At 36.9% G+C, this 12,677-nt stretch overlaps 1 protein-coding gene across 4 annotated transcripts; it reads left to right on the forward strand.

Moving 5' to 3' along the window:
* Nucleotides 1–822: 822 nt before the first annotated feature.
* On the forward strand, nucleotides 823–12,240 carry LOC107769727 (calmodulin-interacting protein 111). Of its 4 annotated transcripts, none has more exons than XM_075254287.1 (11): nucleotides 823–1,317; nucleotides 2,093–2,243; nucleotides 2,577–3,403; nucleotides 3,961–4,165; nucleotides 5,336–5,543; nucleotides 6,722–7,173; nucleotides 7,629–8,055; nucleotides 9,162–9,242; nucleotides 9,335–9,525; nucleotides 9,625–9,813; nucleotides 11,580–12,240. In XM_075254287.1, the coding sequence occupies exons 2-10, from the start codon at nucleotides 2,151–2,153 to the stop codon at nucleotides 9,766–9,768; spliced, it is 2,628 nt and encodes an 875-aa protein (XP_075110388.1). In that variant the 5' UTR covers nucleotides 823–1,317; nucleotides 2,093–2,150; the 3' UTR covers nucleotides 9,769–9,813; nucleotides 11,580–12,240. The 4 variants fall into 4 exon arrangements, with proteins under 4 accessions (XP_075110388.1, XP_075110385.1, XP_075110386.1 ...); XM_075254284.1 differs by having other exon boundaries at nucleotides 833–1,317; nucleotides 2,093–2,248; XM_075254285.1 differs by having other exon boundaries at nucleotides 833–1,317; nucleotides 2,093–2,248; nucleotides 9,371–9,525.
* Nucleotides 12,241–12,677: the final 437 nt, after the last annotated feature.

Here is a 12,677-nt window from a genome sequence, read left to right on the forward strand (position 1 = left end):
CAATTATAATAGCAACAACTCTGAACTTCGACCTTCCTTGTCTTCTTTGACAACGACATCGATCACTCTTCTTAATAAGAGCCGCAAGAAGAGTCTTGTAGTGTTCTTCCTCAATCGCAGGATCAATCAATCTGAAAAAGCCACAACCTTCACCAATCTCATATCTTTGGCAGCCCAAGAACCTCCTTCTAGGATTGGTGGGTGTTCGTGACATTTTAAGATTTGCAGCAACTCCACAATAAAACAAAGGTTCCTTCCTCATTGTTGGGGGGAGAAGAGGCGGTAGTAGCTTATTTATTGCAGGAGAAGCCGAAAAAAATCGACTTTCAAAACAAAAGGAGATGGCAAAAATTGATGGGCAACGAAGAATCACAAGAAAATAAAATTCTATTTTTCACTGTTGAAGCTAACAAAGAAAGAAGAAGGCATCAAATTTGCTAAATTTAGCACAATGGAGAATAAGGTAGAAAGAAGAAGATGACTGTTAAATAGGCTAAATTATTACCGTTAGGGCTTTTTTAACTGTCTTCACGCCCCTTGCAGGCGTATGAATCACACACTGAAGCCACATATGATACATAGGATAAGCCACGTTGGATAAACATTTATTATTCACGTTTTGATTGAGTATAAGTATTCAATTGGCAAATATCTAAGTTTGGGAACCGGCATGACAAAGTGGGTGAAGTACAAGTGCCATTTAGGCTATTCTGCCTGTTTAATAAATGAAAGAAGAAAAAGGAAAAACGAAACTAGAAAGGGACTGCTAATGCACGATCCATTTGAAAAATAAGAAGTTTTTGAGGACAAAAGCGCAAATCCAGAACAAAGTTGGGGACCTGAATAGTATTTTACACTTCTTTCTCCCAAGCGCTAAACCTCTGTTAAGGGTTTAAACACCATTGCACCTTCAAATCTTTGAGCAGCAGCAGCAGATATACAAAGAAATTCAATTCAATTCACAAACTTTTTCATCAAAAATATCAATTGTTGTTTCTAAGTATAATTTATTCAATTTTGAAAATGCCCTCAAAGAAGAAGAATAAAAATTCAGCATCAAGGCTTTCACAATCAGAAGTGAGTTCTACTATTACTCCATCAGTTTCATCCGACGGTGAAGAATTCAGTGAAGAAGAGATTAGAAGGTTCCGTCTTGAAGAAGCTTCTAGAAAGTTCCCGTCTTTGATTTCGAAAACAGCTTTCATTGGTCGAATTTCAGAAGATGCTGTTGAAACTGTGGATACTAAAGGCTGTAAAATTTGGCTTTCCGAATCTTCCATGCTTTCTTCTTCTATTTCCCCTGGCTCCATTGTATCGGTAAAATTCGTTTTTTTTCTTTCATCTCTATTGTTCTATTTCAAAAATATTGCTTCCCCCCCCCCCCCCTCTAAAATATGCATATGAATTTCCCTCTCGGTGTGTGTGTGTGTGTGTCTTGTGTTGTGTGTGTGTGTGTGTGTCTTGTGTTGTGTGTGTGTGTGTGCGTGTGTGTGTGTGTTTGTGATATAAATAATTCTTATTGTGCCTGAATTTGGTTAATAGACTTAATTCATTTGTGACTAATTTGAGTTCTATATTTTTCTTAGTTTATGACTTGAGCTCGACTTGGAACTTAATATGAGCCTCTTTCACCCGAAAGAATGTCCATGAGAACAATTAAAAAAGAGCTGCATTTATTTTCTCTTTCACATCTGTCAAAAGAATTATCCTACAGAAGATGTTGGCCATGTGACACCAAATTACAAACTGAAAGTCCAAACCACAACTTTGCTGATGAAGTAGCTTCTGATATGGATTGTTGATCCAGATAAATGGTGAATAAGGGGAAAATTTTAAAATTTGTATAACAACATAAATTTTAAGGAAATATTTCTTATAAAAGAATAGATATTTGAGCTGGTTTGTGATTTGGGAAAGGTGCGTTGTCAAGGGATGTGCTTTTCGGGTGCTTTGCACATGTTTTTGTTACATTTATGGATGTGCTGCATAAGTTAATTGTAAGTGCGTGTAATCAATTTTCAGCAATACTATGGAGTTAAACACTTATTGGTTTCATAGAGTTTGATCTTATTTTACTTTCCAATGTTAACAGGTATCCCTTGCTTCTTCGAGGAAATATGAAAGTAACTTCCTGCTTAGCTCATTAGTAGATGAGTGTACACGGCATTTTGGGCTTGAGGATACAGAAAACGTGGCTCATGAAGCAGGAAACTTCTTTGCTCTTGCGACTGTTTTCCCTTCTTGTAAGGTTTGGATGCAAATGTTTGTTTCATTCTTCCAATTTCTCTACTATCCAGTCCCTGTTACTTAGTTTGGCAAATAAGCATATAAACCTGGAGATTGTTTAAGTGTTTATTTTATCCTGAACTTGAAATGAAAACACAGCGATGTTCCAGAGCGATTATTAGGCTTCATGAAATCGTTATAATATTTTCCTGAACCTGATGTTAGCTTATAGTATTTGTTGAATCTGAGTATTATTTTAGATACTTATTCTTTCAAAAGTATTTAAAGAGAGGTGGATTGTAGCACCAAATGATAGAATTTTCACTGACTTGACATTGATCTCTTTGCAGGTTTTAAAAGATGGAGCACGATTATCTTCAAGCCTCTCATGGAGTATGGGTTCTCCTGCCTCAGGTAGGATCATTTTTGTTCATCCTATCGAGGATCATACCATAAGAAGTATTGCAAATGGAAGCAATCGACTGTCCAATGATAAAGTTAGTTCCCTTTCCGTTAGTAAATGCGAGGAACTATCTTTGTTGCTGGTATCTCGTAATGGAAAATCTGCGATAAACAGCTCCATATCCCCTCAATATTCAACCACTGAAACAATAAATGGTCGAGCTGAGTCTATGAGGGTTTCATCTCCAAGGACTCCATTACACTCTCATTCTAGACTTAATTCTCCTGGCACCAGGGAGTTCAATACGCCCAAGGATCAAGAATCAGTGTTAATTTCTTCTGATGTAGGTGGCATGTCTAGCAACATATTCAATATAAGAGAAGTTTTGGTAGATGACCATTCAAAGAAACTTGTACAAACCTGTACAGCTTCGTGGTTGTATTCTCGTATTTTACTCTCTGGAAATCTTGTGATTGTCCCACTGCTTTCAAGGCTGTGTTTTTTCCAAGTTACAGGTGCTTCTCCTCAACAAAGTTTGGGGGAGTATGTGAATGTTGCTTTCTCTGTAGATCACAAAACAAAAGTAGTTCTACATTTACCCCAGAATACTGATATGGGAACTCCCATTAGAAGATTATCACCATCAGAGCTTGAACATAGAAATATCAACAGTAAGGATGGAGTTGACTACCCAAAATTGGGTGGTCTTTCTGAAGAATTTGCAGTTCTAATGGACATAATAATATCATCAGCTGTGAAAGGTACTATGGCTAGGTATGCTCTCTTTCTAATGTAAATGTCAGTTTTTCTTTAGAAGGATATAACTTTGGTTAATGGCATTTGGACTCAGAACCTATATATATGCAATTTTTCCCTTAAAAAGTGGTTTCGATTTACATAAAATTTCTGTGCTGAAATATTCTCCTTTTTACGATAATGGGTTTTAAATTTTTCTTTGTGCAGTATGACAAATGTTCACTGCCTTATTTGGTGGAATTTTTTTGTTTCAACTAGTCCTTTTTTCCAGCTTGATATACAGTTACCGTGAGATTTACCGTTGTTGCAGCACATTGATAATAACATGAATATATTTTCAAATTTCCTGCCAGAAATTGAAGCTTTCCGCTTTTCCTTTCTGTTTTTGGGGGAAGAGTAGTTTGTTCTCTAGGAAAATCATTGGAGTTTCTGAAAGCGAATGCATATCTTTGATGCATGACCACTGCTAATGAGCTTCCTTACTACACCAATATAACAAAATCATTCTATGTAGAAAATGTCCATGTCGTATTGTTTTTCTATCATATGCTGATGTTCAGTTGTCAATATTTCAGCATGGGTTTACGGCCTACAAAGGGAGTACTTCTTCATGGCCCACCTGGAACTGGAAAGACTGCTTTGGCGCGATTATGTGCTCATGAAGCTGGTGTAAACCTATTCTCTGTCAATGGGCCTGAAGTAATTAGTCAATATTATGGCGAAAGTGAACGGGCACTGAACGAGGTCTTTGATTCAGCGAGTCAAGCAGCTCCTGCCGTGGTTTGCTTTCTCAGTTCTTACAGTTCAGATATCTTCTGTTTAAATAGTAAATTTGCTTGAGTTCAATTGTCACAATAACTGAAATTGAAGTCTCACTGCTTAAAGTGTCTTAATGTGCAATGCCAACAAAATGGAAAATAGAACTTCGGTAGTAGGAAGTCACAACGAGATATCGATTCTTGTGATCTCAAGGAAAGAATCTTTTTGAAATGTAATTCTTAAAAAAAAACAATCTTTTTGAAATGTATGAATTATAGACGAGAAACTATCAGAAGTCCATTTAAAAGTTTTGGTGGTTCCTTTAATCTTTACCTTATCAAAAAGTTTTGGTGGTTCCTTTTATTACTTCGCATCGGTTTTGAAGGTACTACGTTTTAGTCCTGAGCCATGAATCTTATATCTAGTTTAGATCTTCCTGTTAGAAATGCATTGCACCTGGGTAGTTCATGAAGCTGTAACTCTTGATTATATCTCATTCATAAATTATGATAGGCTATATTTGGAATCGTCAGTGCTACAGCGGAATCTCTAAGCTAACATTTGAGCTCTGCAAGCTAGTATTGTGGTTTGCTCCCTTCAACTGAATGAACTTTTTTTTTTCTGATAGAAACAACTCGTGGATTTCCTAAAGCAATATTCTTTTTGAATAGGTAAAAGCAAATTGGTAATAGATGGAAGCAGTGTTATAAGAAAAGATTTTAAACGGAATTAAAAGATGGAAGCACTGTCCCATCATTGTCAAGTTATGTTGCATGGACTTCTCATTATCCTTCAAGATACACAATATGTAGAGATTGTTGATTGTCTTTGAGAAGGTAACATAGAGATTATTGAATGTTGCTGTGTCAGATTCGTGCTAGCCATTAAGTTATTCTTGGACACTTGCTCTATGATGTCTGATTACTTCGGGTATTGGACTCTAGTACAGAAGATAGGAGTTGCTCTATTGCCTCAGATAGTAAACTGTGCAGATGGAAAAATGGATAACTATGTCTGAGATTAGCATAGCCTAGTATGTCTAAACTATGGGATTGACACTGAATTTAGTTAACTAACCTTATTTTTTTCTTTGGCCGTATAAAAGTCAATTTGATTTCTGTATCTTTGCTGTAATACAAATCTTGTCAATTGATTAACTTTTCCATAACCCAGAGCCATTTTCATTTACAGGTCTTCATTGATGAGTTGGATGCCATTGCGCCTGCTCGTAAAGATGCAGGTGAAGAGCTTTCCCAAAGAATGGTAGCTACATTGTTAAACTTGATGGATGGAATAAGAAGAGCTGATGGAGTACTTGTTATTGCTGCAACCAATCGACCTGACAGTGTGGAACCAGCTCTTAGACGACCTGGAAGACTTGACAGGGAAATTGAAATAGGTCACTGCAAAATCTCCTTATAAATTATTGTTTTGGGACCTAATCATTTGCAGAAATGGACTAGACATTAAATTATGAAAACCTAAGTCTAGATTCTAGAAGTGCTTATACCAAAGTCGCCATATTGGTTTTACATGACTATTTGTTGGTTCTTCCCGTCTTTCTTCTCCTTGACAAATATTACCAAGTCTTTGGGTGGGGATGATTCCAGGAGCTGAGCTTGATGTATGTTTGCAGGTACCTCCATTAAATGATCCTATTTGAGGAGATTAAGCATAAAGTCCAAATTGTGCATGTAGCTAGGTCGAGATGTTGAAAATAATAGTTTAAACAGTTAAAAGCAAGTGAGATCTCATATCACGGAGAAAGTGATCCAGTGTAATTCCATGTTGATTTGAGTTTCCAGAAGTGGAAACTTTGTTACTGAAGGAAATGGGGTCAATAAAATTGTACTGGGCCTAAAAAAGAAGCTAAGTCTATTAGACTCGGAGAGAAGAAAGATTTTGCTGATTGTGTCTTCTTCTAGTGTAGTCTAGGCTTCTTGCCTCTTATATTTTTTGCTCTTCGGTATCTACTGGAAATTGTTGGACGCTCATAGAATTATTTAATCTTCTTTCTCAAGTTCCTAAGAAAGGAGGTTCACTTCCGCCCCACCCCATCCCCACTAGAGAAACAATAAAAGAAAAAGAACAAGAGACAGAGACAAGGAAACTCTTGTGAATGCTCATGATATGTTAGGATGGATGTATTTTTTTTTTCCTATTGTGGTACATTACATGTCAATTCTTCTTCTCCTATTGTAGTATCTCGTCTCTGAACAGGATCTGACTTTTGCTGTATCAATTTGTCGTTTTGCTTCTTTTCGTACTGATAGTGAGACATTCTTTCTAATGGAATGCCTTCCCTCCCCTTGTTCAACTTATTTGTTGGTTTCTATTTTGATTTTCAACATTGTGATGGTAATTGAACGCAATTAAGGAGTTCCTAAATGTAATATTGAATGAGGTCAAGACATTTTGATGCTAAGATTCTGTCACTTCATCCACCAGTCATTACTGCTGTTACTCTTCATATTCTTGCTGCGAGTCGGCTGAGCATAGTCAGTATTTTTTGCGTTAGCTATTATGTTTTTGATGTGATATATGACCCTTTCTCATTTCATGGAAAAATATGTTTAGGCGTGCCATCTGCCAGACAACGGTATGAAATACTACATACACTGATGAGTGAAATGGAACATGCTCTTCTGGAAAAGGATGTTCAAGACCTTGCAACAGCTACACATGGTTTTGTGGGCGCTGATCTAGCTGCTCTGTGCAACGAAGCAGCTTTGAATTGTCTTCGTGAACATGTTGAGTCAAAGACATGCTTTGGCAATACTCATAGTAAACCTTCAATTCGAGCATTTGATGGACGCCTTGGCAGGAATGGTACCCATTACTTGCGAGATAATAAAGACCTCTCTTCTGACAGTGATTTCGAGGGTGCATCTTCATCTATTTCAGAAGCATGTATCTCATCAGATATTCCAAGAAACTTTACTTGCATGGAACAAACAGACACTCTTAGGATCACTTATAAGGATTTTGAAAAGGCTAGAATGAAAATAAGGCCAAGTGCCATGAGAGAGGTATGTTTTACGTGTTTAGAGTTTTTTTGGTTGTTAAACATAGTTATTAAATTTGGTGATGCTTTCTATGTTGATGTGCTTTTCATATTCAGATATTTGTATGATTACAAGTTTCAGAAAACAGGCTATTTTTCTAATGGTTTTAGGCCAGCGAGCTAGCAGTTCTGGGATTGAACCCAGTCAAATTGCATTCATGAGTTGGTTTATGTAAAGGGTCAACTTTTAACTTGTCTTTGGTTAATTTAGTGCGGTAGGGGTATGATGCAAGTTTAGTCATGGATTCTTACATCCTGTAATTAAGTTTATCTGTATATACTTTGCAATTGATCATCTTTTCCTGCTTTTCCACTTGAAGTTCATGCTGCCTGTTATTTCAACAGATTTGCTTAAGGACCATTTGTAGACATCTGGAATTGCAGTCTGCCCTGTACTGACTTGGTTCCTCTTAATATCAGGTTATACTTGAGGTTCCAAAGGTAAGCTGGAATGATGTTGGAGGACAGAGGGAGGTGAAGATGCAGCTCATAGAAGCTGTTGAATGGCCTCAGAAACACCAGGAGGCTTTCAAGCGCATTGGCACTCGTCCCCCTACTGGAGTTTTGATGTTCGGTCCTCCAGGATGCAGCAAAACATTGTTAGCTCGTGCAGTTGCTTCCGAAGCAGGGTTGAACTTTCTTGCAGTGAAGGGCCCTGAGCTTTACAGTAAATGGGTGGGGGAATCAGAAAAAGCTGTCAGAACTTTATTTGCAAAGGCTAGGGCAAATGCTCCCTCAATTATATTTTTTGATGAAATAGATGGCCTTGCTGTTGTACGTGGCAAAGAAAGTGATGGGGTTTCTGTGGCAGATCGGGTCATGAGTCAACTTCTTATTGAATTAGATGGTGAGTGTTCCACATTTAAAGGACTTCTCAGCTGTCAACACTTGAACTATATTGAAGAACATTAGTGGGTGATCTTGTTTGTTTAGGTCAGCAAGTTTAGTTGGTGGCCATTTGACTAAGCAGAATTTGAAATGAAACCAGATTACCATTCTATCAAAGTTCCCACTTCAAAATTTAAAGGGATAGTAACTACCTTTTTCATGGGGTGGGGAAAGAACTTCTAAGATTAATGAATCAAGATCAACGTCATATACTAGGCACTCTATGTTTTTCATTGGGTTAGGAAAGAATTTCTAAGTAATGAATCAAGATCAATGCCATATACTAGACACTGCCTCCCCTCTTTGTGCCTTTTCCTTATGCTGCGCAAGTTCCGATGTTAAAAAAAACCAGGTACTTTTGGGTTGGGTATGAATGACCTGTTTAGGGTGGTGAGCTTCAGGAGGGTTGAAGCTGAGGTTACAGTGCCAAGACACAGAAATGTTACATGAACTTTTCAAGCATCACATAGGAGTATGTATTCGGGATGCATAAGTTCAGGTTTTAGAAGGCTTTTCAGTGATTTTTGAAGGGTCTGCATGAAGTAACTATGCCATGTCAATCACTTTTAACATGGTAGAGTGTATAATATAGTTTTTCTTCTTTTTTATCAGTGAGTCAATGCCATTATTTGTTCACGTCGGAAGCAGGTGCCTAAGGATGTCTTTTAATAGCCGGAGGAGTAATATAGTGCTGAGGGCTACAAGAGTGATTTGGTCCTAGAGACGTATTTTCTTGAATATCTTGTTGTGTAAAATCATTCCTAAGCATGTATAACATGAGATTCTTATCTCCACATTAAACCTGAGGCACTAACGGGTAGCTGGGGGAAGAGAAAGGCACTGACATTCCATTATATGATTTTCTTTTTCTTGACTAAAAATTTAAGTCCTTTAATACAAATGCCAACGCTGCTCGTAATCTATGGTTTAGTTTAATTGGTAGAAATAGGATTCTAACGGGGCAAAGCAGATCAAAATTGTCTCAGTTTTTTATGTATGAGGAACTCTTGATTGTCAAAGTTTCTAATCGTTTTAAGCTGGAATTTTACATTTCTTTTGTTAAAGGTTTGCACCAGAGAGTTAATGTCACTGTTATTGCTGCAACAAATCGGCCAGACAAGATTGACCCTGCTCTTCTAAGACCAGGTGAAATCCTCTGTTCTGCTACTACCTTTCATGTTGAATTCTGCTACTACTACCAATACCTTGTGTGCTGCTTGTGCTGCAATTTTTGTTAGGACGCTTTGATCGATTGCTGTATGTCGGACCTCCAGATAAAAAAGACAGGGAGGCAATATTCCACATACATTTGCAGAAGATGCCATGCAGTTCTGACATATGCATTAAAGACCTAGCTCGGCTAACGAGCGGCTGTACTGGTGCTGACATATCTCTGATATGTCGTGAAGCAGCTATTGCAGCAATTGAAGTAAATTTACTCTTTTGTGGCTACTGTCTATACATCTTCCTTCCGCCCCCTCTTTCTGTTTATGCATATTTTCCTCTGTACTAACTTTTTTGGTATCAGGAAAGCCTTGATGCCTCTGAAATAACAATGAAACATCTGAAGGCCGCCATTAGACAAGTGCCTCCATCTGAAGTTCATTCATACCAAGAATTATCAAATAGGTTTCAGAGGCTTGTGCACTCAAACTCTGTGAAAGACGATTAGTGTCACCAATGATTGCTTATACAGATCTAGTCGAATTCCATGCTGGTATATTCTCGTCCATTGTCCTCCTTTTCCTTGGTTTAGTAATTTGTATCCACCACTATTGTCTTCCTTAAATGACACTGGTTGAGTAATAATGGCTTGTGCTTGCATGGCATTATATTGAATTTGCCTTTGTATTACCTACTTAGCTTACACCTATTATTTTATAACTTTTTTACACAATTGTGGAAGTATGTATCAAGCTGCAGTTGGATATAAGTTTAGTTCCTTATCAACTGTGTTCAGAATAAAGCCATTTAAAATAACTGTTGGGGAAACTGAAGTTAGAATAAATGCCTTCTGGTGCAGAGGAAGCTAAATTTATCTATATAGTACTCCCTCCGGTCCACAATAAGTGACTTTTTGGCTTTTTTAATTTGGTTCAAATCAAGAATGAATTAACTTTAATTTTTCAAATTTGCCCTTATTTACACATCCCAATGTGTCAAGTTAACAATATACAAATTTTAATTAAGGGTAATATATAGTCGAGACACTTATTTTTTTTCTAGGAGTTAGTATTTTCTTAAGGGATGTGCCAAAGACCAAAAAGTCACTTGTTGTGGACCGGAGGGAGTAGTATATCATATGCTTTCTTACGGGGGATTCTACAGGGGGATGCAAATTTCCCCTCTGATGCACCTATTTTATCCATTTAGTTTTTAATATATTCAATCCCCTTTAACCCAAAAAAAAAAAGTTCTTAAGAACCTTTAGTAGCTTTTTACTTCTTGGTAGAGGATTTGATATAAAGGCTGCTAGTTCAAGGAGGGGTTTCAAACTTGGATGTATTTTAACTTAGTTCTCTGACATCCAATGGGAAGATCGAGGGGGAGGGGGACTAAGCATGGGAAAACTGTAAACTAAATCAGTTATGTTTTTCATTATAATTTAAGAAAGTAGTCTAATATGATAAAAGGAAAAACACACCCTATTAGATCAGGAATAGAATGTATCCATTATCTACATTCTGTTCCATGTACTTCTCAAACCTGCAAACGAAGTGCTTTTTGACCAAAAGATGCTTCAAATTTAGAATGTTGAAAACTATCTGATTCAACCATAAATCAGTGAGGCAAAATCCTAAGGATAGAAAAGACCTGATTAAGTACTAACACTTCTGATTGTGGATGCGAAATCTTCAATAAATATGTTAATTATATTTCTGTCATCTAAGTATTGGATTGTGACTGATTGATTCCCAAAAGCTGATTTGTTAAAAGGTGCTTCAACCAGCAGAAGTTTTCGTCACCAGAAGAGTATTGGATTGTGACGAAATCTTCTTTTTGTTTGCAGCATGGTCCTCCTGGAATGCAGACACTTGATGTCACAATGCGATATTTCTAATCTTAAATTCGGGATACGTGGATATTGATTAAAATATATCATCAAGCAATGCATGTTAAGATGTTTAAGTATGTTGTATATGTATTTTAGTTCAGTAACGTTCTTATTGCACAAAATCACTACATATTATAGGAAGCACTGGTAGAAGCAGAAGAGCTTTATCTTTCTCTTTATTTTCAAATTATTTGTCAAGTCAATAAGGTGCATTGAGCTTGCTAATTTGCTCCTGACTGCTTTCTCGAGGATGTCTCCTTGTATGAGTTCCTAGAAATCTTCCTTATTCCAACTTGTTTAGCAAATTCATATATCTTCATGAAAGTAAGCATGGACATTAAGTTTCTCCCTTGAAGTTGCTTCCTCTTTCCATCTCAAAAAAAAAAAGTGCGACCTTTAACCAGTTGTGGTATTTTTTTTTATTACAGCCATCTGGATTATGATTGGAGTTTTTGCACAGATGGATGCTGTTGCCATTGTTCACATATGCTGCCCTTCACGAATCTGCATCCCATGTTAGCTCCAGCAATATACAGCAGGAAGAACTTGACGTATTTGGAATTGATCTCCAAAAGCTGTTGATTTAGATGCATCAAGGGAAAGTCCGTTCTGTATAGTGAAGGTCATGTACTTCTGGTTGCAGAAGCCATCAATAGCAAAGCCAGAATGAGTTCTATTGGTCACTACAGCGAGGGCAATGTTTCAGGAATTGATATTTCAGTCTGATCCTTCAACAGATCGTTTGCAATCAAGGCTTCCATACTCATGAAATGTTTGATTTGATGCTCCACTATCGGTATACTTCTGGGGTTTGACAAGAAAACCAGAAGTCTGCAGCATATACAATGCAGTTTCATTTGTTCATGGTATCTTTTGTATTATGCATAAACATTTTTGTTAGCTATATACAACCAAAGTGGGTTACATTAATATTCTGATTGAACAGGTCTTTCACATCCTTTATGTGTAAGGCCAAATCACAGATTAGCTAATATTGATTGGTGATGTTTTCACTAGTGGATTGTCCAATTTGGAAGCAGGTATCTTAAAAGATGTTGCTAGTGACCATTTCGCATTTCACATAGCCACATAATCCTGGTTACTCTCTCTATTTCAATTTAGATGACATGCTTTCCTTATTAGTCCGTTCCAAAAAGAATGATACATTTCTACAATTGAAAAATAATTTACTCTCCTTCGTTCATTTTTACTCGTCCAATATTCTAAAAATAGATTTTCACTTTTACTTGTCACTTTTAGCATATCAATAAAAGACAATTTCCTTTTTCCTGTTATGCCCACAACATTAATTACTCCTTTCAAATCATTTTCTCAAAATCATTAAAAATATGCATCAATTACATAGTTAATTTTTTTTGAACTCCGTGTCAAGTCAAACTACCTCATCTTACATAGGCAAAATACATAAGTACCCACCTAACCTATGGTCCAAATCCCCCTTACACACTTTCTGTGGACGATAATAATATTACACATGCAACCTTTCTAAAGTGTAGTTAGTACAC

This window comes from Nicotiana tabacum, chromosome 5, assembly GCF_000715075.1.
Source record: "Nicotiana tabacum cultivar K326 chromosome 5, ASM71507v2, whole genome shotgun sequence".
Lineage (NCBI taxonomy): Eukaryota > Viridiplantae > Streptophyta > Magnoliopsida > Solanales > Solanaceae > Nicotiana > Nicotiana tabacum.